This window comes from Indicator indicator, chromosome Z (genome assembly GCF_027791375.1).
Source record: "Indicator indicator isolate 239-I01 chromosome Z, UM_Iind_1.1, whole genome shotgun sequence".
Taxonomy (NCBI): domain Eukaryota; kingdom Metazoa; phylum Chordata; class Aves; order Piciformes; family Indicatoridae; genus Indicator; species Indicator indicator.
This window is the reverse complement of record NC_072053.1, coordinates 43,227,726-43,255,571: the sequence shown is the minus strand read 5'-3', so window position 1 is coordinate 43,255,571 and position 27,846 is coordinate 43,227,726. Positions and strand designations below refer to the sequence as shown.

General features: G+C 42.6%; 1 protein-coding gene across 1 annotated transcript; it reads right to left on the bottom strand.

The window, feature by feature from the left end:
• Window positions 1–2,771: 2,771 nt before the first annotated feature.
• SNAPC3 (small nuclear RNA activating complex polypeptide 3) lies at window positions 2,772–24,782 on the bottom strand. The gene is made up of 9 exons (XM_054397576.1): window positions 24,562–24,782; window positions 16,279–16,356; window positions 15,008–15,092; window positions 13,046–13,150; window positions 12,368–12,517; window positions 8,946–9,028; window positions 6,825–6,989; window positions 4,732–4,839; window positions 2,772–2,948 (listed from the first exon to the last, which is right to left on the bottom strand). Exons 1-9 carry the CDS (start codon window positions 24,780–24,782, stop codon window positions 2,801–2,803), a joined length of 1,143 nt encoding a protein of 380 aa, XP_054253551.1. The 3' UTR covers window positions 2,772–2,800.
• Between the last annotated feature and the right edge of the window lie 3,064 nt (window positions 24,783–27,846).

The following is a 27,846-nucleotide window of genomic DNA, read 5'->3' as shown; positions in this document are numbered from 1 at the left end:
AGGCAACCAGCACCAGAACAAGAGGACACAGTCTCAAGCTGCGCCAGGGGAGGTTTAGGCTGGAGGTGAGGAGAAAGTTCTTCACAGAGAGAGTGGTTGCCTGTTGGAATGGGCCACCCAGGGAGGTGGTAGAGTCACCATCCCTGGAGGTGTTCAAGAGGGGATTGGACGTGGCACTTGGTGCCATGGTTTAGATAGTCATGAGGTTTAGGGTGACAGGTTGGACTCGATGATCTTTGAGGTCTCTTCCAGCCTTCTTGATTCTATGATTCTAAGAGAAAAGAGCACCATTTTAGGAACACAACTTACCTCTTCCTTTCACAAGACTCTGCCTCCTTTTAAGCTTAATGTCCCATTACTGCACCTTTAAAGCTTTATCTTAGTCAATCTTCCAGCAACGGGAAAGAACTTTCAGTTAGCACTACAGTTAAGATTTTGACCACAGCAATCTCCAACAGAGGGATTAAAACATGCAACTAGTTACTAAATGCTGAAATTGCTTGCAAAGGTTTTTGTGTGCATAGTGTTCACAAGCATGTAGTTGTGTAGTAAAATAGTTTATATACCCACACTGAATAGCTTACAGGTCCTGACTTGGAAGATCAATAGCCATGGCAGTTCCCACTATGAAATTCTTCTTGGCTGAGGTATTTGACCTCCACAGATCTTACCTTATAGAAGCTTTTCACAACAGATTGCTGTTAAGAGACTAACAGGGCCATAAAGTTAGACCATCAGATGGCATCGTTGCTTTAGGAAACTAAGGCAACTTCAAAAGTGTTCCTATAAAGAGGTTAAACAGGAATTCTCATTAGTATTTCCTCATTAGTATTTCCTGGGGTCAGAGTGGCTGGAGAGCAGCCAGGTGGAAAGGAACCTGGGGGTACTGGTCGACAGCCGCCTGAACATGAGCCAGCAGTGTGCCCAGGTGGCCAAGAGAGCCAATGGCATCCTGGCCTGCATCAGGCATAGTTTGGCCAGCAGGAGCAGAGAGATCATTGTACCCCTGTACACAGCACTGGTTAGGCCACACCTTGAGTACTGTGTCCAGTTCTGGGCCCCTCAGTTTAGGAAAGATGTTGAATTGCTGGAGCATGTCCAGAGAAGGGCAACGAGGCTGGTGAGAGGCCTTGAGCACAAGCCCTATGAGGAGAGGCTGAGGGAGCTGGGACTGTTGAGCCTGGAGAAGAGGAGGCTCAGGGGAGACCTCACTGCTGTCTACAACTATCTGAAGGGAGGTTGTAGCCAGGAGGGGTTTGGTCTCTTCTCCCAGGCAACCAGCACCAGAACAAGAGGACACAGTCTCAAGCTGCACCAGGGGAGGTTTAGGCTGGAGGTGAGGAGAAAGTTCTTCACAGAGAGAGTGGTTGGCCATTGGAATGGGCTGTCCAGGGAGGTGGTGGGGTCACCATCCCTGGAGGTGTTCAAGGTGGGGATTGGACGTGGCACTTGGTGCCATGGTTTGGATAGTCATGAGGTGTAGGGTGACAGGTTGGACTCGATGATCCTTGAGGTCTCTTCCAACCTTCTTGATTCTGTGATTATATGATTTTGACGATTCCTTTGTATCAAGTCCCCTTGTAGCCTAAAAAGAACTACTGTGAGAGGAAGAAGTTCTTCACTGGGAGGGTGATGGCACATTGGAACAGGTTGCTCAGGGAGGTGATTGAGGCCCCTTCCCTAGAGATATTCAAGGTAAGACTCAACGAGGCCCTGGAGAGCCTGGTCTATTTGGGGTTGTCCCTACTGACTGCAGAGAGCTTGGACTAGATGACCTTTGGGGGTCCTTTCTGGCCTGGACTATTCTGTGATTCTATAAATCAGTTGTCAAACACATCCGTATGCAGGTGGTCTCAGCTGTCTTTTAGTGTAACCAGAACCAGGCTTTTTTAAGAAGTAGCTGAAGTTTTCAAAAGAAAAGCAGTTAGCACTGCTAGTTTTCTTAAACAGCAAGTACGTCCACCAAAACCCTCTGAATTCCAGATGACTTTAAAAGCAGGGCACTAGGTGATTATATTCTGTCTCAGCATGCAGTTTCAACTTCAGACTAGCAAGTATAAATTGGTTGCTTTAATAAAAAGCAACAATACTTACAATAACAGAATGATACTAAGAAAATAAGTCAACAATGAACAATACATTATGAAGAGTTAAAAATGCACACACTGCAAACAGTTAACAAAATTGTAGCCTGCCTTTCAAATAACTAAGTAATATGTGAGACACAGTTTACTCTTCACAGAACCAGTTCTCAGAGTTAGAATACAACGGCAGCAGTTGACCAACTTCTGAAATTAACTCTGAGCTTCTCTTGGAAATCATTATTCTCCACAGAAATTCAGTGCTGTTCACTGTTATTAAGCAATGACAACTGACAGTTTTCAAGGAAAGATGCCTAAATACCATGTTCTCATCCTTTGAGGTTAACAAAAGACTTGTACCCAGAGAAATTCTCAAAATCATAGCTGCTTTTGCAAGGTATTCTCTCTTTAAAGATCCTTATCTTCAGAGTCAATTGTCTCCAAATGTCTGTACTGCTGTCACAGTGTACTAGCAAAATGTAACCGATTAGACCTGAGTACCTTTTCCCATGCTGTTACTCTTTCAAGTCGTACTTACTTCTTCAGAAAAGCACAACAGAAAGAATTCAAATGCAAAATTCCACCTCAGGGGAGAGGATTAAAAAGCCTAACCCAAAACTCATCAGTATGCTCGAAACTCAAGCTGTGTGGTGGTTTTAACAGCCAGAGCAACAGATTCACCAGTGTAGTTCATTGCAGTCACTCTGGCTTCCGTCAGTTCAGTTAAAAATCCCAGGATCGATGTAAGGATATGCAAGAAACTCCCCCAGTTTATTGCCTTCCGCATCGTAATGAAGCATCCGAAAACAGACATCGCAGAAGAAGCAAGGATCCTCTGGTGCCAGACTGTCTTTGTTGGTTACCCACCTACAGGTTACAAAATAAAAATGTTTTCCATGTGAGTCCAACACATTTGTGAAAAACATCTCAATATTTTACCCAGAGTTGGGAATGGCAGCAACAAACATCAGTAATGTTATAGTGACCACGTTCTGCCTATATTGCATATCTCCATCCCCAGGAATATAACTCTTCTCCAAACTTGACACCCATTCAGTGGATGTCCTTCATTTTCTGAAAAACTTGTCAAACCTGGGTAGCTTGCAGAGAGAATAGCAAAACAAAAAAAAAACCCCAAACCACCACCGCCCCTGAAAACCCCAAAACAACAAAAAAAAGTAAACAGATAAAACCCCCCCACTAAAATAAAACCAAAAAAACAACTCAGGAATCTTCTGTTCACCTATGGCCATTTAAGTCACAAATTATTTTTCCCTTGAGGTAAGAAACCATGATATAGAGCAGACACATGACTGACCCAAACTACTCTGAATAATACCAAATCCACTTACAGCTCCAACAGAAGGGCCTGACTGATGCAGACAAGAGGATTGCTGCACATTTCAGCAAATACTGAAGTTAACATAAACTGCCAGCATAAGGAGCGCCCACCATGCCACCAAACAATCAATTTATGGTAGCACTCAGAGGCCATGGTAGTCCAAGGCCTCAAGTGATTAAAGATGCTATCCTGCACAGATTAAAACTTGCAGGCCAGGCAGGCAAAGCAGCTCTGCAATCCATGCTTTAGCATCTCCCACTGAAGCTTAGTGCATAATCCTGGTTTTAATTTAATGCATTTACATCACCTCTAGTAATGCCTTCCCCATCTCATCTTTGCCTTTTATCCACCCTTCAGCTCCAGCTCCCCTTATGGCTAAATGCCTCACAGATTATAACCACCTGTGAAGGCATCTTAGGGGCTCTGGTGGTAAAACTGGGATAGGCTCCCATCACTAGGGGAATTGGCTTTTTGCCTAATTTCGTGGAAGTCCAAGATCAAACAAGCAAGTTAACAAGGATGCAGCTACTGCATCCAACTGGGAGTGTTTCTGTTAAATAAATCATTTAGACTTATAATACCATAAAGCCTAGCCTAGTCTGGTGAACTCTTCTAGAGAACTTCCTGCTGTTTAAGGGCATTCTCATGTTTAAGTAAACAGCATTCAAGTGTACAAAGTGCACTGAATTTACATTCTGCTCCCTTAACCACAGAAAATCTGTGCAAAAAAGCTCTTTCGAGTACAGCTGCACAGCACAGAGTCTTCAGGTAGAAGTTAGGAGTTTACCTGTAGGGAAGGCTAGATGCCTTTTAAAAGTCTCTAGATTTCACCATATGGAAGTTGCACAGATCCATACTTCCCTCTGCTTAGATGAGATTCAACAAAAGCTCTGTATGACTTCTGGGAAATGAATTTGAATCGCATGTCTGTCACAGGGGGAAAATGCAGCTTTTCCCCCTAAAAGTAAGATCTTCAAAAGTAACTGATTAACAGCCAAACTCTCTGTATGCAAAAGATCCTGAGCCAAATACCCTCTTCAACATTTTGGTTCTTTTGATCATCCAGAATCACTGCCTCCAAATGAACACTACCTGCAGGAGGCCTTTTCCTAGATAAAGGGCAACTGCCTGAAGAGCAAAATTTCAGAACAGTTGCATGAAGATTATTCACACACCTTTTCAAGTACATACGGAGATTTGATTTTGGGGTGGGTTTTTTTGTGGTTTTTGTTGTTCTTGTTTTCAAGTTAGTAGCAGCACCTGGAAAAACTTATTTAAGAAGACAAAAGGCTTGAGAATGTAGTGTACCTGGCTGTATACATTTTGCATACAAAGCATTTTCTGGTACATAGCCAGTGTTTCTTGATTAGCAAGGGATAGAGGTTTCGGTCCAGGCAGTCATCATGATGCATGAGCCTTGAGGGAAATAAAGAAAGACATAAGATAAAGATGCTGTCACTCTTAAATTCTGAACATAAGAAAGGACACTGAAGATAAAATCATGCCTATCTCCTCTGTTTATTCTGACCTCTCCTTAGCATTTCTTAACACAGACAAAGACCTGGAGACAGGACTGCTGCTTGCACCATCCAGAGATTTTATGGTGAGGAATAACTTCAGTTTGTGAAGTAACTCAGAAGTCTTCAAACCATCTACTTCAGATGGTCTTTTCAAAGATTTATCTCCTACACACACTAACAGACAAAAACATCACCAGGTGAATGTTTAGAGGATCCTGAGGTCATTTACTTGGCAACACCTACACTCTTCCCTAGTGTCTCCATCCAGATGTTGTGAAGGAGATGTGGTTCTTTTAAACATTCCCATGAGTGAAATTAACATACAAACAAGGCCATGAATCAAAACAAGACTATTTATTGCTTACAAACAAAACAGAGAAAGAAGGAAAAGAAAAGGGAGAGAGAAAGATACAAAAAATTGGAAGAAGAGAGAGGAGGAGAGATCAAGAGATGGTTACCACCCTGGGGTTCTTCTTTGGGGAGAGACACGTTCCTGGGCTGCTGCTGCTGTTCTGCTGTCACTCTGGCTGACGTTCCACCAGCATGTGATGTCCCAGGTGACATTTCCTCCCTATGCTGGCATAACTCCCTCACATTTAGACCAAGCATCCACAAACCATGCATTCGGTAAGCACCCAGAAAATGAAGGAGCCTCTTGTGTTACAGGAGAGAGTTCACTCGCCTCCCAGTCTGGGCCCATTTTTTCCTGAGAAGACGTCGTAAATAGTGCTCTATCTGCGCATACCATTTCCTCACAGAGGTCTCTGAGCCACACCCTCAGGGGGCAGTGTCCCTAACAGATTTGGCTTAATTACCCTGAATGTGCGTCTAAGCACTACTGATTGTTGCCAAATAATCCACTCAGTTTCCCTCCAAGCTAAACTGAAGACAATATTCTTCTGCTCCAGCTGATGTTCCTCCAGCTTGTGACATTCCTGGGTAACTTCCCCCAGCTTGTGATGTCCCAAGCTGACTCAGGGTTTTTATACTGTTCCTAGTTCATTCATCTTGGCTCCACCTGGTGCATGCCCTTGTCACATTACAATGCATATGTGACTTCAAGGTGCCTCCCAGTGAGCTTACCGGGGTCGGCACTGAGTGATCTCTGTCTCTTGTAGCTGACCACCACACTCCCGGGACAGCTGTTATTTTGATGGGCAGAGACGACACATCAGGCCGGTGGTCTATGATTATCTGATTTTTGCTGAGACATTTCTCACATTCTCGATGTAATCATCACAGTCACAAGGTGATTTTCATGTTCATGAGGCAATTCCCACACTTGGGCTGCATCCCTCTCAGAAGGTACCATTTATTAATAATATTTATGTACACCAGGCTTCTGGGAATGCTCTGTCATTCACTACAGACAATCAGAGGAGTGCTGTCTCCACCCATTACGCACTGAGCAGAGCATACACAATAGTTCTATTGTTTATGTGGTTGCCAGCTCACAGCCACTATCACTCCTCCTTCTCACTGCTGCATATCCACCTCACCCCACAAGCCACAGCCCTTAACAGCATCATGCCCAGATGCTCCAGAATCAGCTTGCACATCTGCCATACATTGGTTCTCCACCGAAAGACCTTTTAACTGTGGGTGCCATTCCTCCCATACCACAGTCAAGCTATCCTTGTTAGAAAGCTGTCTTTTTATGACAGGCTTTTGTTTGGTGTTGTTTTGTTTTGGGTTTTTTTAATGCAAGGGTGATGATTACTTTCTTTGTTGGAGAGGTAGTCAAAAGCATATAGAGTAAAATTTCAATTAAGTCCTGCAGAAGGCAGCAGAATCATCTTAAAAGTCAGTCTAACAAATATTTAGCATTTCATGTCTGAAATCCGTCAACTGCCTAAGGACTCCCAAAGAGTAGTAACTTACCTTGTATCTGTGATGATAATGATGTGCTCACAGTTCCCCTGGTGGCAGAAGAGGTATGGAAAGCCAATTTTGAGGGCCAAGTCATTAAATGTGTAGTCCTCCATTTTAACAGACTGAAGATTTCCATAGCCTCTGTCATGAGTTTCTGACCACTCAGTAATTGTTCTGAAAACAGAAAAGTCATCAGCATAGCAATGGTGTACACTGTGAATGCACAGAGAAGGAAAGGCTTGGGGAATATGCAAAACTCTTCACTGGAACAGTTAAAAGGATGGAAATCAAAACAGCTCGTAACATTTTATAGAAACTTAAGGTAATTGCCCAGGAGGTCAAGGGAGTGATTCTACGTCAACTGTGCTATGGTGAGACCTCACTTGGAGTGCCATGTTCAGCTCTGGTGACCTCAGCACAAGAAACACATGGACATGTTAGAGTGGGTCCAGAGGAGGGCCACAAGAAATATTTGGAGGGCTGGAACACCTCTCCTATGAAGAAAGCCTGAGAGTGTTGGGATTGTTCAGCCTGGAGAAGACAAGGCTCAAGAGAGACAATATTGTGTCCTTTCAGTACCTAAAGGGGATCTGTATGAAAGATGGGTACCAGCCTTTTAGCAGGGCCTGTTCCAGGACATAGTCAAGAAGTAATAGCTTTAAAGTAAGAGAGGAGATTTAAACTAGATATAGAGAAGAAATTTTTTACTATGAGGGTGGTGAAGCAGTGGAACAGCTCTCCTGGACAGATGGTAGATGACCCATCTCTGGAAGCATTCAAGGCCAGGCTGGAGGGGCTCTGAGCTACCTGATCTAGCTGAAGATGTCCCTGCTCACTGCAATGGGGGTTGGAGCAGATGACCCTTTCAACTCACACCATTCTGTGACTACATTCACAGGAATACCACAACACTGCAGATTTGTGCACTTTAAATCCCCACCAGGCAGCTCCCCAAGGAGTTCTAGTCATTCTGTACTGCTGATGGCACCGTCCAAGTCAGGTTGTTTGCAGCATACCACTTCCCAAGCATTCCAATAGTTTAAGTTATCAGCAGGTCATTTTTGCTCCCTTGCTCAGTAACTTTGTTTTAAAGTATTAAAACCCCTGGGTTTTTTGTTGTTGTTGTTTTGTTTGTTTGGGTTTTTTGTTTGTTGTTTGGTTTTTTATTTTGTTTTTGTTTGTTTGCTTGTTTGGGTTTTTGTTGTTGTTGGGGGAGGGTGTTTGCCAAGGAGGAAACAAAGCTGACTACTGCATAGTTATATTTCCAAAATCTAGCACTGGAAATGCACTGGCCACTGTTGCAAATATTTCTTGGCTTTTCAGCACACTCCTACATGCAAGATACTGAAAACCACATTATGTTATCACATGCCCTTCCATGAAGATAACTGTTGCTTACAGACAGAAGGAGAAGCAGCAAAGTAATTAACTTATCTGAAATTACACACCAGGTCTGGCATATCAAGAAAAGAACCCCAACACGCAGCTCTCCTGTATCATCCATCTTAACATTTGGATCTCTTAAATGTCACTAGTGTGTTAGCAAGCCCATAGTTCCTTAAAATAAACAATATATAGTTGAAACGGTTATGCCTTGTGCTCATTCTGTGTGAGCTCTAGTTGCAAACACAAGATACCTGAGACTCTTGGCAATGTCCTCTCAGATTTTTTTTCCCAACAGTACACACAGCTGAACTTACCAGGAAGGTATTCAGCTTTTTTTTAAGACTGAACGACTGAAATGGACACAGCTGAGGTCACTGTCTTTCCAATCCATCTCCTAACTAACAGTCAAGTCTTTTGGTGGTCATAATAACTAAAAAGGGCACTGAAAAAAGCCAGGAAAGACTAACACCTGTCACCTTGCACAGCCATCCCAGCAGAGCAAAACAGGGACAAATATGCATTCATCCCCTTTTCAGGAGAGAAGTGAGTGGAAGGAGTAAACAGAGAAAGTAAAGTTAAACTTCTATGTAAAATTCAAGTCACCTTGAAAAAAGTAGTAAGAAGTCCACTGCAGCTTCATACACTGGACATTCCCGTCCTCAAAACACCAAAAATCATAAGAAAAGTTAAATCAATTTCCTGTCCCTTAAGTTTTCCCTTAGTCAAAATCTACAAATACTGTACCTGCTCAGATCTCTGCACTCTGGGTATCTTTTATCATTATAAAAAATGCCTTCAAAATAAAAGAAAGCCGATTTGTAGAGATCCTAAGAAAGAGAAAGGAAGACAGAAAAAGTAAGGCTGCGTTAGTGCCATGACAGACTAAACACCTTAAATAAGAACATGTGAAAAAAAAAAACACTAGGTATCTGAAATATATTAAGGAACTTCATTCTACAGATTTTAGATACTCACAGAATCATAGAATCACTGAAGTTGGAATGGTCAACCCAACACCACCTTGCCCACTAAACCATGTCCTGAAGTGCCATATCTACATATTTTTGGAACACCTCTAGGGATGGTGACTCCACCATCACGCTGGGCAACTTCAAGCCAATTTCACTCATTCTATCATTCGATATTGAGGAGAAGAGACTGACACCCACCTCACTACAAGCTCCTTTCAAGTAGCTGTAGAGCACAATGAAGTCTCCCCTCAGCCTCCTCTGCTCCAGACTAAACAAAACTGGTTTCCACAGCAACTCCTCATAAGACCTCTTCTCCAGACCCTTCACCAGCTTCACTGCCCTTCTCTGGACATGCTCTAGCACCTCAATGTCTTTCTTGTAGTGAGGGGTCCAAAACTCAAAACAATAATGAAGGTGCTGCCTCACCAGTGCCAAGCACAGGAGCATGATCATTTCTCCACTTCTGCTGGCCATGCTATTACTGATAAAGGCCAGGATGCTGTTGGTCTTCTTGGCCACCTGAGCACATTGCTGGCTCATGTTCAGATGGCTGTCAAATAGCTCCTTTTCTGATAAGTAGCTTTCCAGCCACTCTGCTCCAAGCCTGTAGCACTGTATAGATTGTTGTGACCCAAGTGCAGGATGTGGTATGTGGCTTTATTAAACCTCATACAATTGACCTCAGCCCACCAATTCAGCCTGATCAGATCCCTCTGCAGAGCTTTTCTACCTTCATGTGACAATAAGGCTTGCATTGATTACCCTGCTGATATTATTCTTTAGCTACTACATGTTATTTTAGTGCTCTTCTCTGATTTCTATCCCCATCATAGCACATACAGATTTCTACACAAACAGAACGAGGACAGTGAGCTAGCTGTTTCAGCTATGTTCCCTCCCAATCTCTTGCCCATTCCCAGCCCACTGGCATTGTGGGGCAAGGCTGGAGAGACAGCCCTGAAGCTGTGCAAACACTGCTGTGCCAAAATGCTATTAACATTGCCTAGGTGAAAATGCAAAGGACTGCACTACACAGGCCACTGTGAAAAAGTTAACTCCATTCCAGCCAGCCAGAATACACCTGCTCTGACCACACCATAAAATACTTTTGGCTAAAATTGGCAGAATTGTTGCAGTCCTGTCTGGTGCACATGCACACGTGCACACACAAGAACTACACGGGAGCAGTCCACAGTCATATCTACATAAACAAGACAGATATGAAATTCTGGAAGATCCTATCACCTCACTTCTGGGATCTCAGAGAAGAATCTAGCATCCTTCACAATCCCCCCTTAAACATAAAATTTATCACATGCAGACAGGCCATTTGTACCAGTCTTCTCTATCAAATATAATTAATAATTCATTGCACTCATACCAGCAGTGCAGGAGCCCAAATTCCAAATCACACCCAGAAACTGAGCTAACTCATGAGCCTCCAGTACACATGTAATAAATTCTGCATCACGACTACAGAACTATTAGGTAAAATCATATCCCTCCATAAAAATTGTAGGCTCCAGCTGCAAGCACCTCCTTGAGAAGAAACAAAATAAATAACAGGAAAGCATCTGGTTGAATCACCACAAACAACTATTGTTCTGTTTATCCATCCAGACTGCTTGCACAACAGTATTCAGAGCTGTTCTCTCCCAAAACTAAAAATCACAGACATTTTTCTCTATTTTCACCAACTGGAGGACAAGAGGCTGGAGATCAGCACCACAGAAAGAGGTTGTTACAGTTTGAGGGGGAAACTTTAGCCTAAATCCTGACTGCAAAGACTGAAAGTAAAGCAAATTACCACTGGATGTAAAAGGAAAATAATGATAAGGTCTATATAATTCATTGAATTGCTAATGGGAATGTAGAGCAGAGGTATAAACAGTTCTTTCTCTCTTTTTTCTTCTCCTGTTGCTTCTGTTTGCAACTTTCCTCTCTCTTCCATGGACTTGCCAGGGTAATCTCTGTTTTGGTTCCTGTGTGAGGTAATGGGAAGGAGGGAGGGAAGGAGTGGGGGAGGAAGTGAATGGGTCCCCTGGATCTGTCCAGGGCATTCTGAGGAGTTTCTTTGTTGTTTATAAATTGTAAATATATATCTATAGTACATATATTGTATATTTTGTACATATTCATTGCATTTCATATTTTTAGATTTTAGTTTTGCTTGTAAATATAGCTTCATTTGCTCCCATCCCAAACTGAGCTGGTCTGGCAATTTTATTCTGGGGGGATAGTTCTTCAAATTAGTTGGGGGGGTAATTTCAACCCACCACAGAGGTCTAGCACCGCATCACTAGCAAGTCCTGGGAGGTGATTGTTCCACTCTGCACTGGACTGGACTTGAGTACTGTGCAGTTCTGGCTGCCTCAATATAAAAAGGATATCAAACTGTTAAAGCGTGTCCAGAGGACGAAGGTGGTGAAAGGAGTAAAGGGCAAACCCTACAAGAGGTGGCTGAGGTCACTTCTTGTTAATCTTGGAGAAAAGAAGGATGAAGGGTGCCGACATTGCAGTCTACAACTCAAGGGGGGCATTTGAGAGGGTGGTAATCTCTCTGTGGTGACCAGCAATGGGACATGAGGAGACTGAATGAAGCTGTTGCTAGGGAAAACGCTGATTAGACATTAGTAAACATTTCTTCACCAAAAGAGTGGATGGTCACTGGAAAAAGCTCCCCAGGGAAGCGGTCATGGTACCATACCTGTCAGGAGCATGTGGATGACGGTCTTAAATAATTTGGTTTACTTTTAGGTAGTCCTGCAAGGAACAGGAAGTTGGACTCGGTGGTACGTATGGATCCCTTCCAACTCAAGACATTCTATGACTCTATACAAAACACTGTGTGGTTTTGCAGCTTAGAAATAGCTACACAATAAAGAAAATGAATAGATTTACATGAGATATAGATAGATGGATAGATGGATAGATGGATAGATATGCATGCAGTCAAAATTAAGAGGGGGTGAAAAAATACACAAACCCTGTATTCAGATAAAAAAGTCATCTTACATCTAAGAAAGGAATAATTAAGTCATACATCTGCTTCCCATAAATTCCATCTTCTGTTGTTCCTTTTTATAAAGGCTGTTTTGAACAGAGACAAGATGACCAGAAAAGACTGTGGGTTTCCCCATATAACTTTTTTGCCTTTAAATCATCCTCTTCCAAGTTCAAGTTTCAAGGTTTTACCTTGCTGATGTGCTCTGGTGCTTTATCTGGATGACTGCTGAACTCACCACCTATCTGGAGGTCACTGACGCAGGAAATAGAATCCCTCAGCTCAGTGAGCTTCTGGCTGCCCAGTACAAGGACTGTCTGGTAGGGTTTATGATCTTTATGCTACAAAAGAAACAGTAGAAAAGCTTCAAATAAAAATCACTTGTCAGCATCAGCACTGCTCTTCAGCTGACAGCTTGAGGCCGTAAATGGCAGCATACAGCACATCACCTCTCTGTACTTTAAGACTTTAAACAGCATCTTGCCTCAGCCTTTACTACAGCTGCCATTCACTAGTTTTAATTCAGAAATTCAAAAATCACATTCCCCAACAGAAAGTATGGGAAAGACAGTAAGTCTGAACACTTACCTCAAATCCAGAAAGAGTATTTTAGTTTTCATGTATTTGGTTTTGGATTTTAAGCCTTCTGTGAAATCAATTAACTGCTGAGTAATTATTGTAAAAAAAATCCTTACATAAACCACTAGCAGACAGAAAGATAGATTCTGAAAAAGCCTTAAGAAATTACTAGTTGAAGGGTTTGCCACACTCCCTCAGCAGACTCACCAATTGTAACTTCTTGGGAAAACAAGATATTACCTGAGTAAGGAAGAGACGTCAGAATTCAACCTAGAGAATTTAGTACTGACCTTCTGAAATATGACAGGATAGAAGATGTTCAGAGTCAGAAGTAGTTCTCCCTCATCAACTACATCTGTTGGATTGTCTGGCCTCTTTCCAGCTGCATATGACTCCTGGAAAAGTAAAGATATGTATCTGTATCTATATACTATACTGGCAACCACTTATATACCATAGGTCCTGTATGAAGTCTGAGAAATCTGTTGTAATTGTAACTCACTTTTCACTATGAAGCCCTCCACGCTGGTAACAGCCAGTCTACAAGCTGCAAGGTGAGAAACTGCTGTAATTACTGATTTCAAGCATTTTCCTTCATTCCTTAGCTCTACAGAAGCTGAGGTGCCTTCACCAACTACTAAATAGCTGGCTACTTCTTGGCTACTTGAAAGGCCTGTAGCAGGTACAACATGCAAACACAAAGGTCCTGACAAAGGCCTGAAGATGGCTAGAAGCTGATAGAGATCAGCTCAACGCCCCTGGACGTTAATGGTGCCTCAGGGCACTGAAGGGACCTCCTCTAAGGAGTCATCACCCCTGCCCCTTCATGAATGTGCATGTATGTATTTTGGGTACCCATGGGGAGATTTTCCTCTTCTGAGTGAGTGTATATTTTGGTTCATCTCTCTCTGAACAGCTTTACTAGTTGTATGGCAGTGTATTCCTACCTGACATTCAAACCTGTAATTTTCTTGTGTCAGAAGGAGTGCAGAGTAATTGCAATAAACGCACGGTTGTCAGGTGGCTGCTGCTGTCTGTTTTGTGGGTGCTTCCAGGACAAGGCCCTGCACAAAGGAATTAAAACCTGCTGCCACTCTGTTCTCACTGAACCCAGCTGCGACGAACTTCTATCACTTCAATGTTTTGAAATGCTCTTTGAAATCTTGCACATGTAGAGGAGGATTACAAATCTCAATTTAAGAAAGACTGACCTAGAAACTACCCATAGGATGAAGTACATGAATATAAAATTTGTGCAACACTTCCTCTTACTAAGGAAGCTTGACATAGCTGGAGGTCGCAAAAAATCCCAAACCAAAATCCTACACTGCCCTTGCCACACAGCTATGTTTCAGAAAAGTGAAAGCACTGTCACCTTTCTTTGTGACAAGACATAGTGAGAATGAGGGAGGGCACTTCTCTGTAGCAGTTAGCTTCCTCCTTTTTCAACAAATCAAGAGAGAATACTGACTGCAAAAACACTTCCCACTAGCATGACATGTTCTTCAGATTTAGTAACAGGAACATTTTGAAATGAGATCACTTGTGACAGACCAGGAAACCTCAAGGCAAAAAGATACTTAATAGTCAAAACTGAGGCTTTTTCCTCACTACACCTCCATCACCAATTTTACAGCAGTTCATGGCTTACTTGTCCAAGCTAGGGACTCCAGCATTCCAAAACTTAAGACCTTAAGTCTTCTTCTTTATGACTTAATGGTTGTATTCTAAGCACAGATGAAGGAATCCAAGATGTTTTTTGAGGTGTTGATCACTGCACTCCTGGTGCCTGACAGCTCAGAATGGCTGAGAAACTTACTGCCACCATGCTTCTACTGTGTTCCACTTTCAGCCCGACAGAAATTAGTTCTCCATCTCTACATTAGATTCTGAAACAGGGCTCCAGGGAAAAAAACATTATATATTTTGTCTAGCTCTACAGTAAATTCATATGGTTTCAGTATACTCAATCCCCTAAACAGTGCTTTAGTAGCAACCAAATAGAAGCAGTCATACAGAGGTAATGAGCTGGAACTCTTACTAAATTTGGTACTAGCAGACTCCATGAGAGCAGTTTCTGCCTTCTGTATTTCTGTAAACTTTCTTCAATCTTAACCATTACCTGCAAACTCATACCCAAAAACGTTCACAGTGTACAGAGACTTACAGTGATGATACACAATAAAAAGCAACCAGAAGTTGGACTTCGACTGTGCTGAACTCAAGATCCTACAATATGAGAGAGAACTTACCATTTCATAGGCGAGAGTTTCTTGCCTGCAAGCCCGATCCACAATAATTACTTCTTCTCTCCTCTCTAATGCCTTCTTCCTAATTCTGAAGAGCAGGAACACAGGACAAAATTTCAGTGAACAACTTCCATGCAGAATCTCTAAGAATGTTTTTAAACAACACAAGCTACTACAGTGCACCTTTCAAAGAGCAGGATTTCTGGCTACTTTAGTATGACAGACTAACTTACAATACTTTTGTCTCTTGACTTCCAGCTCGTGTTTCTCTTCTCTTTTGTGGAAATTACAGGTTGTTTGTGGTCAGTTCTACACTTATGAGAAAAAACAGCAAAATGTTTCCTGAAAAGGCTCTCCTATAAAGAACAGTTTTCTACCCTTGGGGAAGCTGTTTAACTATTCCTTCCACTTCAGAGAAATTCAATTCATGTTTAAGCAAACAAGAAAGAAACCCAAAAATATTCTCAAACCCACGACATAGATGTTTCTAAAAAAACTTCAGTATCACTTATAGAAGAAAGAGTATCACAATGAGAATATCTACTGAAACACGTGTATTCTATTACTGCATGAACACCAAAGACTTTCACTTTCCAGAACAAGCCTGTTTTACCCTCCAGAATTTCCTGAAGGTTTTCAGTAATAAGGAGACTTAACACTGATCACAACTTTAACACTTTTCTTTACAACAGTACTACACAAACTGAAATTCAAGCACAGCAAAGACTTGAACTGACCAAGTATGAATTTGAAGTCGGCTAACTGAAGAAAACTTGATACTGCTCAATCTCTGAAAACCACCGGCGTTATCAATGAATTCTACAAAGAATGGGTTCAGATAAAGAGGTATCTGGCTATGACTTCAGTACTTAACTCTGCTGCTGCTGCAGTGTGACTGTGCATTACTAGAGGTAAGAGCCATTGATTTATTTCACAAGTCTTTGGAGAAATCTCCCACACATGATTATGAGAAGTCACCTACACACTCCAAAATTAGATGCTAGTTCAGGAATACCTGGGTCCAGAAATCCTGACTTTTTCCACCAAAAATATAGCATACTACACGTATCTTAATAAAAAATTCCTGAACAATATTCAAGCAGAAGGCTCATACTAGTTATCCTACCATAAGATGTTTCTGATCCTCAACTAATTCTGGACGCTGCTTCAGAAAGTACACCATTACCTGAAGGGGGAACAACCAACCAGCCAAGCTTTTATGTTTTTTTTATTACCCTACCCCATTATCAGGATACTCCATTATCAGAACATACCGAAGAGTCAGCAGACTGCTATCTTCAGGAATAACATCTGGGTCCTTTTCTTTATCAGAAGGCATTAACATATCAATGCTAGAACAACAAAGAAAGTAACTATTATACATTTTTTTTTTTATAGTTACTTCATGATGAAAATCAGTTAAGCTAGTGTTAAAAGGTACAAAGACAGAAAAAAGTGAATTTACAAGCAATAGACTGGTCCTGGGTTCAGCTAGGATAGGGTTAATTTTTCAGGAGAAGATGGGAGGAGCATCAGCCAAGACAGCCAGCTGAACCAGCCAGTGGAGTATTTGATACCATACTGATGTCATGCCCAGTGTGTAAGCAGACTAGCTGGGAAAAAATGGGTGTTTTGAGCAGGCAGCTAGTGGGGCAGGATTCTATCCGGCTGGGCCACCACAGGTCAGTGCTATGTTTTTTATCACTCACTACATATGCAATTTCATTAGTATTATTGTTATTTCTGTTGTGTTTTCTCTCTTTGTGCTGTTCTATTAAACTCATTATTTCAACCCACAGGGTTTTGCCATTTTCTTTTGATTTTTCCTTTCCAACCCACTTTTGGGGGGGTAGCATGCAAGTGGCTGCATGGGGCTTGGCTGCTGACTGAACCTCAACCACGACAAGTGTGTACACCCTAATCAGGCCAAAAGGGCAGCATAATTGTTAAGAATCAGAAGACAGAGTCCTGGGAGGTTCCATATGGCTTTCACACAGACTTCGTAAATTCAACTTTATTTTGCATCCTGCCTAACTGAGCGCAGCTGCCCAGAGAGGTTTAGCAAGCTTTGTTCAAAACATGCGCAATACTTTCTAGAAACTAAAAATTCCACTTGAGTTTTTCAAATCTTACCCACCTACTCTGATTTTCTGATGATATATGGCAGAAGAGATTCAACAAAAGCGATCCTCAATCTGTACGGTAAAGCTAACACCCACCCTCAGGTTCAAACTTGACCAATCTACCACATTTACTTGAGCTGTTATTGTTGTATTAAGGCATTAGTTTATGCCACATTTCTTCCAGTGGGAATAAGATGACACTTTTTCTAAAGGCAAGAGGTCCACTCTTCCCTGTATCCTTCTTTCCACACTCAGACCTTTTCACCTTCACTCTTCTTGTGTTTGCACAGAATCCAAAGTACAGTTAACCATAGTTTTTTTCCTTAAAGCAAATGATCCATTTGAAGGCTTCGGATTAGGTACTATAATAGTATTAACTACCTTTTCAGAAACATACAGAATAATGCTGACTCAAAGACAGCAATAATTTTGTATTAATCACCAAAGATTTATATCCAGCTTAAAAATGCCTAAGGAAGATTTTTGAAACAAAGAAGTATCACCCAATTTGAATCAGATTTGATTGCTTTTGTCTCTCTACTATTTGAAGGCTATATAATGGCAGAGCTTATACCACTGCCTGAGTTCATCTGCAGTTTGAATCCCCTGTGTACAAACCCATACCTTTATGGGACAAACCAACCACTGGTGAAGTCCAGAAAAAAAATTGGAATGTACTATTTTTTCACAATATAATTTATTATTTGATTATTTTTCATTATAATCTTAAAATGTTCCCTACGCCAACAATACTAAGTAAGGTAATACTATCACTGCAGTACTTAATAGGCCTTTATAGCAGATCTGCATAGGAATGCACGGTAGTTGAAAATAAGTCTGGAATCAACTTGTAGCAGCTGACAAGCAAAAGTCAAAGACCAAACGTTTTGTGTGGGTGTAAGGCCTGGTTTTGATGATCCAATACAGTCATTGCACTGAAGAGATCTGGAATTTACTATTGTTTATTTGGTTTCTTACCATCCAGTAGTACAAAGATTTTTAACCTTTAATTCCAAACTGAGAAAAGGAGACTCCTTTAGAAGCACCATTTTAAAAGAAACTATGCAGAAATTAGTTACTTTAGCCTTAGAATCCCACTTGAGGAATTGGAGGCAGAGATAGTTAACTGAATTAGTCCTGTATCAAGTGCATACTGAACCACTGCTGAGGAACAGTAATTTAACTAACACAACAGAAGAGACCAGCACTTCAGAGAGCATTAGCCTTTTAGATGGGGCTGTTCTTCATTAAGTATAGATTAGTGTTACGAATAGCTCACCTAATGAAGTAATGTATAGCTCCTGACAGGTAAAGCAACTCACTGCTGATCCTCCTGTAGAATTGACATCCCATGGCCACACTATCTTCCTGCACAAGGACCAGTGACCTCACTCATTAAAAAACCACCTCAAGACTTGAAATTTTGAAGAAATTACTATGTATTTTGCCTTTTCTGTTATGTTTTTTACATTATCTGCAGGGATCTGAAAATATCCATTATCTGCCAAAGTTTCACCTACATCAGAGATGACAGTTTCTCATTTTCCTTCTACACATATATACAATGTCAGAACTGACCAACAATAGTTCTGTTTCCTTCCCTACGATGGCTGTAGGCCAGGTATCTCTGGCTGTGATATCCACACCATGCTCACTAACTGCCTGCTGCAGAGGAAAAAACTAACATTAGAAAGCAGCTCCAAGCAGATACCATGTAAAATAGCTGGTCTGTAAACTGTTTCTCTATTTACTTGAAGGACAGAAAAGTGGCTAGTATGAAGAGAACGTGCCACCAAATCTGCCACAAGTTCCACGGACAAGTCCAGACACTGCCATTTCTTACTTCTGGAAAGTCAGAAACCCTTATTTCTAAAGGAGAAGTACAGCACTTTTTTCAATATTTTGACTCAGTCTAATAATTCATTACATATGTCATTGTATCACAGGCATGGAAGCCTTTGTTGTATGACCTTTTACACTGGCTACATTGTAGCTCCTCTGCTGTAATTACACTGCAGTCTGTGGAACTATGTCACTAGGATTTGGTCCACAGTTCTGAAGAAATCAGGCTTTACAAAGGGCAAATATATGCTAAGCCCTCCAGAAATTAAGGCCAAGTAGCCAGTGTCATACACCTAAAAACTGAAAGCGCTGGCAACACAAAGTTTGCACTTTACAAAAAGCGAAAGAGGGATAAGCCAGGGAACTATAGGCCACTCAGTTTCACCTCTGTGCCCAGTAAGATCATGGAGCAGATCCACCTGGAGGCGCTGCTGAGGCAGAAGAATAACAAAGAGGTGATTTGGTACAATCAACATGGATTCACCAAGGGCAAATCCTGCCTGACAAACCTGGTGGCCTTCTATGACAAGGTCCATTTACCTGGACCTGAGCAAAGACTTCGACGCTGTCCCGCACCACATCTTGATCTCAAACTGGTGAAACATGGGTTTGATGGGTGCACCACTAGATGGATAAAGAACTGGCTTGATGGCCGCACCCAAACCAAAGAGTGGCTGTCAATGGGTCCATGTCCATGTGGAGGGCAGTGACAAGTGGAGTCCCTCAGGGATCAGTACTGGGACCAGTTTTGTTCAATTTATTCATCAGTGACATGGACAGTGGCATTGAGTGCACCCTCAGCAAGTTTGCTGATGACACCAAGCTGTGTGGTGCAGCAGACATGCTGGAAGGAAGGGATGGCATCCAGAGGGACCTTGACAGGCTGGAGAGGTGGGCACAAGCCAACCTCATGAGGTTCAACAAGACCAACTGCAAGGTCCTGCATCTGGGTCAGGGCAATCCCAAGCACACTGATAAGAGGCCAGGCAGCAGTCCAGAAGAGAGCAGCTATGAAGAGAAGGACTTGGGGCTTCTGGTGGACGAGAAGCTCAACGTGAGCCATCATTGTACACTTGCAGCCCAGAAAGCCAATCACATCCTGGGCTGCATCAAGAGAATCACAGCCTGCAGGTCCAGGGAGGTGATTTTTTCCCCTCTACTCCACACTGGTGAGACCCCACCTGGAGTACTGTGTCCAGTTCTGGAGCCCCTATTACAAGAGGGATCTGGACATGCTGAGTGTGTCCAGAGAAAGGCCACCAGGATGATCAGAGGGCTGGAGCACCTGTCCTATGAGGACAGACTGAGAGAGTTGGGACTGTTCAGTCTGGAGAAGAGAAAGCTCTGAGGAGACCTTATTGTGGCCTTCCAGTATCTTAAGGGGGCCTACAAGAAAGCTGGGGAGGGACCAGGTAATGATAAGACGAGGGGGAATGGAAAAAAAAAAAAAAAAAAAAAAAGCTAGAAATGGGTAGATTCAGATTGGATGTTAGGAAGAAGTTCTTCACCATGAAGATGGTGAGACGCTGGAACAGGTTGCCCAGGGAGGTGGTAGAAGCCTCATCCCTGGAGGTGTTTAAGGCCAGGCTGGATGTGGCTCTGAGCAACCTGATCTAGTGTGAGGTGTCCCTGCCCATGGCAGGGGAGTTGGAACTACATGATCCTTGAGGTCCCTTCCAACCCTAACACTTCTATGATACTAAGAAGTTTGCACTTCACTAGGACAGCCACAAGCATGGGATTCCACTGCGTCACAGAATCACGCAGAATTAACCAGGTTGGATAAGGCCTTTGAGATCATCAAACCCAACCTATCACCCAACACCATCTAATAAACCGAGCCACGGCACAAAGTTCCTCATCCAGTCTTATTTTATACACTTCCAGGGACAGTGACTCCACCACCTTCGCAGGCAGCCCATTCCAATGGGCAATCACTCTTTCTGTGAAGAATTTCTGTTCCTTGCATGGAAGACAGACAGACTCCGCACTTTGTTAGGGTACAGGTGAAAGCACTGGCCACACTATTTAATGGACACTGAGCTGAACTGTAAGAGAGTGACAGGAAACAGTAGTCGAGGGTCTAATCCGAAGAAAGCATGCAAAGTGTTGTATAAAATGTATGTCCTCTAGAAAGATATTTCCAGATATCTAGAAATAAAAAAAGCTAAAGGCAAGTCTGTGGAAATTTGGACATGGAAACAGACTATGAATGAAGCCATTAATCATCATGACTTTTCTGAGAATATTCTGGCAGAACAATGAGCTTTCTCAGTTTATAAATTAGAAGACGCTTTAGTATTTTCCCTGATGTTTTTGTAGAAAGTAGACACAGTTATTATTATTATTAATATTATTATTATATTACTCTTCATACTGCATATATTTGAAGGGTAGTATTTTCATCACCTTTGAGACACTAATACTACAAGACAGTAAATACTAATACTTCAAGATGCTAATGCTAGCTTAATATAGCTTATAACACATCCTTAGAGATATTTACAACTACCTCTTCTAATAAAGCTAGAAGGTGAATTAGAGCTGAAGTGGAATAAAGTACCTGCAAAGCCTCACCTCCCTTGACCTACCTAAAATCCACACTGATTTGAGTCTTAGCCTGCCCTACATGTAAACCATAAATCACTCAAATGGCAAAATATGAGCAACATGATTTAGCATCTCTTTCATTCAAGCACTTCGATTTCTCGAATACCAACAACAAATCCCAAGGTAAACCATTTTGCTCACATATCTCTAAGGTATTTGGACAAAACTTAAAACTTTATCCTCCTGACATTTTGCTTACTTAATAGAACTAAAGATGGAATCTCCTATCTCAGGACGCCATTTTACGTGTATTTAAAATCCGATGAAAACCCAAGCAATCTCTGTAAGGACTGTCTGCATACAACCTGAGCAGTATGCAAAGGCTTTTTACCAAGTCACAGTCAAGTGAGTGACAGAGTATTTTCCCCTGCATTTTGTAGGGATGTATTGCAGGAAGAAAATTAAAATCAACCACAACACACTGAGATGCACAAAGAGTTAAAATAACATGTAAACATTAGACTCTTTCCCCTCACCACAAAACTCTAAATCAACAGGAATCCTTAAATGTATACTCTGTTACTACTAAAAAATCCAAACATGTAACTAGGGATATTGAAAAACTTCAACCTCCATCTATGAAAGATGCTCTTAACCTACTGCTGTTTTAAAAATAAATATAGAGTATCCACATCTTCCCATCTCCCTTCTACCCAAAGAAAACCTTCTAAGCTTGCTGGAAGTTCCCTTACGAATAGCTCAGTCAGAAATATATGTTTATATCCAGGATGTGTTCAGTTCAGCCCTAGAAAACTGCATTTACAACAATAACAAATGGGACCCCAATACAGAGGGCAATACAGGCAATACAGAACAGCTCTTGGTATAGTCCAACGTTTTCACCTTTTCTCAAGGGAGGAATAAAATCAGCTCAGAGCAGACAAGTGAAAGTGATCAAAGGTAATGATTTGAGGTTGGCCAATGTTAAGGAGAGACTCAAGAAGCTGCATGACCATTTAATTTAAAAGCAAAAGCACATGGAGATTAGGGATTGGGATTTCCAGCCTGCACAAGGGAAAGGTCACACTCGGATGTGCAGGTTTATCTTTACTCTCCTGCACAGCCAACAAGCAGCTGACAGATGATATGTTCTCTCCCCCTCACAGACTGCCTGTCCTTTTTCTTCTTTCCTAAACCTCTTGACCACACAGCACCACTTTCCAGAATACCCTCAGCAGTAAAAAGACAGCAGTGCTCTGTAACACCAGCAAACATGGGCAACAGATGAAATGGAGCCGCTGTAGATTGAAGAATGCAGAAGGGAAGAAAAGGCAAAATTAATTAAAGGAGAAATAAACAAATCACAGAAAATCTGCCTGGAATTCAAATGAAAACAGACAGTCACCAGAAATGGGGTCACTGAACAAAATAATCCATAGAAGAAATCAGACTACATCTGTGCTGGGAAATTAGAGAGTAACAGTTGCCATCACATTAGAAAACATGAACTGTTTCTAATACTAACATCAGCCTCTATTTTAACTAAGCCTAGTAATGGTAAAAAAATATCCTAGTTACCAGAATTGTAGCAGCTGAAATAAAAAATTGTTTTAGTTAAGTCAGCATCAGAAAAAGTGAGAATGCCTGGCGTAATGTTCCTATCTCCTCTGAGGTGCCATTGTTATTTAAGCAATGAATAATGATAAAATTATCTTTGTCCACTTAATGACTTTATCTCAAGTAATGCTGATAATATTGCTGGTTTCCTGTCATGTTATCCCTGTAATTTGAGGTATAACTCTGAAAATGTCAGAACGACCTGCTCATGACACACTTGCATTTTTTTATACACATTTTATGCATGGCACTGCAGGAATAGCTCAATATATACTGCGAATTGAGCTATATTTACCAGATTATACCTTCTGCATTACTTCTAAAACTACGTTCATTCTGTTCAGAGCATGAAATAAGATCCATCTTGTATTTGAAACAGCTCATACTTCTGCACCTTTGAGGAAACAGTAACTGCAAGACAGGACTTGTACAAAGCTATAGAAAAAGCAACACAACTCTGTCATGTCTTCCTTACAAATAAACAGTAAGCTGTGATGCTTTCTCCAAGTATTGCCTAAAAATAGGCCTTTTCTACAGGTGAGAGACTATTTTAACTGTTTACATGGCCTGAAAGCCTTCCAGATTTAGCATTAGTGCCAGGCCACTTCAACCCCTACATGCTTCTCTTTTTGGTTACAGGTGCAAAATAAATGAGTATTTTTCATTCCCAGCCCTGGCGCCCCCTAGTCTGCGTGGAGGCAGAAAGCAGCTTTGACTTCACCACTAGCCCTGGCAGAAATAGTTAGCAGGGCTTATGGACCCAGACAAGCTCAACAGTTAATGGATGTTGCCAGTTAGCAGAACTCACCTAAACGATAATACAAACACATGCCTGGCTCTTTTTCTTCATGTAAGATATGTCTTTCATTTTTGCAGCTATGGCTTCCTAAAACCATACACGTGTTCAGATACCCTTAGTTTTATTTAATGAGTAATGCTGCTAAGTACTTCAGTAACTTGTAAAGGGCAGACTTGCTTGTTCATGAATTCAAGGCTGTAACATAAGAATTTCTGCCAGTGGAGCATTATTACTCTTTAGAAAAACTCTTATTTACTGCTTATTTACCTGGGAGATTAAAAACCTACATGGCCAAGACCCTGAAAAGATTGTTGATAAGCGGGTTTGCCCGGGAACCTCCCACCTCGCTTAAGGAACCGATGACAGTGTGTGAAAGCACGCTCTACCCGCCGGCCTCTGGCGGCGTCCTCTGCACCAGCACCGAGCGAGGCCGAAAGCTTCCCGCTGGCGCTGGAGCCAACAATTCCTGCCTGGAGAAACCCCGTAACTTCAGCCCTTCCTCAGGCTGAGCAGAGTCGGGAGGGCACCGGCCAGCACGCCACCACATGGCCCCCGGTAGGAGCCCTTGCTCCCGGCAGGAGCCCCACCCTGCCCGCCCGCCGCGCCGCCGCCTGCCCCGCGGCCACCTGCACACAGCCCGAAGCTCAGCTGCCGTGTCCGCCGTGCAGCCCAGCTCTGCCGCTACGGCGGCATCCGCATCGGCAGCTGCTTCCACCGCCAGCGAGAGGTCGGGCGGCTCCAGCTGCTGCCGCCAGCACTGGCCGAAGGCGCCCACTCGGAAGACGCGAGTGTAGAGCTCCGCCTCCTCGTAGTCGGGCGCAGCCACCCCCGTCTCGGTCACCGCCATGGTCGCCAGACTGGCTGAGGCCTGCGACGACAGAGAACGGCCACCGGGAAAACGCGTCACACTCCCCTTAAGCTCCGCGGGCTTGTGGGCGGGCTCGGGGAACGGCGGCGCCCGTCTGTGCTCGGTGTCTGGAAACGGACATCCGGTCTGCAGGAAGGCTGCCGAGGAGATAGTCGGCCGCCCGTCGCGGGCTGGAGCGCTGCCGGTGCCTGCTGGGTGATGTGAGGGGAAGGAATGGCGGGAGGGCTGCCGCCACAGGGAGACAGTGTGGTCGAAGTGACAGGTTTCTGTCGGGAGTGAAGGGGTGGCGTGGGAAGAGGGGCGCTGCCAGCGGGTGCCGGGTCCCCGAGCCCGCGGGGCCGCTTGCCTGGCAGGAGGCCAAGTCGCGGGGGAGGAGGGTGGCTACAGAGCCCCGCCTGCGATGCAGGAAAGTGCCGAGCAGTGCTCGTTAGAAAAATCCTAAAAATGAGCCCCGAAATGTCCTGTCATTAAAAATGCACTTTGGCGTGTTATAGCGGTACAAAAAGTCTTTAATTGTACTTTATTGAAAATTGCATTTTCTCCTACCAAAGTGAAAACTTAATGCTTGCCAACCCTTTCTTTGATATTGTTAGAGTGTTTTATAATACAACGAACAAGATTCCTGAGATGCATAACAATTTGTTTGCGCTGCCTATGCCATCACTTCAACAAGTGTATCTGTTGAGCTCCACCTTTCTTCCTAGCTATGTGGGAGTAAGGATGCATTCTGCTTGGTCCAGAAGAGGTTTGTTGGGGACCATACAAAGAATGCCACAGTGTGCAATTGCAGAATATTATAGAATCATAGAACTGTTGAAAAAGATTTCTAAGACCATCAGGTCTAACCGTCACCACAACACCGCCATACCCAGTAAACCCTGTCCCGAAGTGCCATGTCCACTCTTAACACCTCCTGCGATGGTCACTCCACCATGTCCCTGGGCAGTCTATTCTTTGCTCAGTTTAAACCTCCCCTGGCAGAGCTCCTGGCCATTTCTTCTGTTGTTATTTCTAGTTACTTGGGAAAAGAGATCAATACCCATCTCACTACACTGTCCTTTAAAGTAGCTGGAGAGAGCAATGAGATCTCCCCTCAGCCTCCTCCAGACTAAACAAATGCAGTTCCTGCAGCCACTCCTCATAAGACTTCTTCTCTAGACCCTTCACCAGCTTCATTGCCCTTCTCTGGAGATGCTCTAGCACCTTAATGTCTTTCTTGTAGTGAAGGACTCAAAACTGTACACTATTAGAGCTGCTGCCTCACCAGTGACAAGCATAGGAGGACAATCACTTCGCTGCTCCTGCTGGCCATGCTATTACAGGCCAGGATGCTGTTGGCCACCTGGGCACACTGCTGGCTCACGTTCGGATGGCTGTCAACGAGCACCCCCAGGTCCTTTTCTGCCAAGCAGCTTTCCAGCCACTCTCCATCAAGTCTTTAACATTGCTTTGTGTTAGAGTACCTGGGAATGCCCCACTGGAATAGTGGGACAGTGTGCAAAATAAGATCAGAAAAAGTTCATGACACTAGAATGGGTCTTTGCAAGCTGCATGGAAGGGGTAGGATGCCCCCTGCATTTTCCTGCTACTTTCACAGAGGAGTTAAGGGAGAAAGGATGTGGAAATAGAAGAGAGCAATAGCACAGCTTGATGATACAAGAAGATGCTTTGCTTTGTGTAGCAATAATCACATGATCTAAAAACCTTATACCACACTCGGCTCTGTTTAGGCTTGAGCTGCATTTCATTGCTGAATTCTTTTATTAGCACTCACTCACCTCTGCCTTTTAATTGTAGGTTTTATTCCTCATAATGGAAGTATTGCTAAGCTTCAGCCCATTTTTTTCTGTAGTTATTGACAGTCTGTGTTTCCATATTCAGCTACACCCTCTGCTTTCTTCATTCGTCACCTTTGCACATCATGACACACCCCAGCTCTGGAAGAACCTATTGATCAAGGGCTGTTGCCCTCACTTCCTGCTGTATCCTCCCTGCATCCTACTAGTTGTTCCGTGATGGATCCTACTTATGATTTCGAAAACCATGCCTGCCTTTTTACATGTTTGTTGTTGTCTCCTATGCTCTATTGATGTTATGATGTTTGTGTACTTGCAACATTACCTTTAATTGGAAAACACCCCATCACATATCTGATATAGCCACATCTTGGGTGGAAGTGACAGGACTGTCAGTATTCATCTAAGTACAGTGTTGACATAAACATCTAAGAGCAATTTTGGCTAAGAGTAGTAGGACTAAACCTTTCTTCAGAGTTTTTTAGTGTTCATGAAAAGGAAATAAGACATTGATTTCAAAAACCATTCTAGGAAAACCAAACATGCCAAACTGTGTGGAAATCAGTAGGCTTTTTTTTTAATATAAAACCACCTGAAACAGCATCACAAAATTGCCCAGCACAAGGGCCATCACAGTGCTGTCACAGTGGGTGCATGGTTGGGAAGGAGCTAGAGACTCCTGTGCTGTGATTATTCATGCTTATTCGAATAATCTCCTTGGGTTGTCCAGTTAGGTATATGAATTTCTTGTGTTGGCTCTCTTCCTTCTCCTAGTGATGGGTTTGATTTTGGAGTTCTTCTGTTTTTTAATTAAAACCCCCCAATGTAAAGTACATAAACCTCAAGCAGGAAAAGTGGATAAGTAGAAGATCAAGGAGCAGCTAAGCTGAAAATACCAAAGCTGGTAATTTTTAACCATGTGTTTAATGTGTTATCTATTGAATTTCCAAACTTCAATACTAAGAAGTCATATACTTACAGAGCAACTCTGCTCAATCCAAATCCTCTTAAGAACAAAGAGAGCTATTTATTTTTATAGCTTGGAATTAATCTGCTCTTTATATACTAGGCACAAGGCACATGGGCATTTCAAAGTTTCCGAGAAGTAATTAGTTTTCTCTACTGGAAAGACTTTAATAATTCAACATTAAAACAATGAGGGATGTATGAAAAACTCAAGCAGTGTAAACCAGGCAGGTGTTCAGCTGAATTCTTTAAGACAAGAAGTGCTGAAATCCAAAGAGTAT

What these genes read in the sequence shown, in the direction of transcription:
- SNAPC3 (XM_054397576.1), bottom strand. Translation starts at nt 24,782, where the DNA reads ATGGCGGTGACCGAGACGGGGGTGGCTGCGCCCGACTACGAGGAGGCG. An exon ending in ATCCTGTCATATTTCAGAAG is followed by an intron (nt 12,518 to 13,045) that starts GTCAGTACTAAA and finishes TTTCTTTTGTAG; the next exon opens with CATAAAGATCATAAACCCTA. An exon ending in GAGTGCAGAGATCTGAGCAG is followed by an intron (nt 6,990 to 8,945) that starts GTACAGTATTTG and finishes TTCTGTTTTCAG; the next exon opens with AACAATTACTGAGTGGTCAG.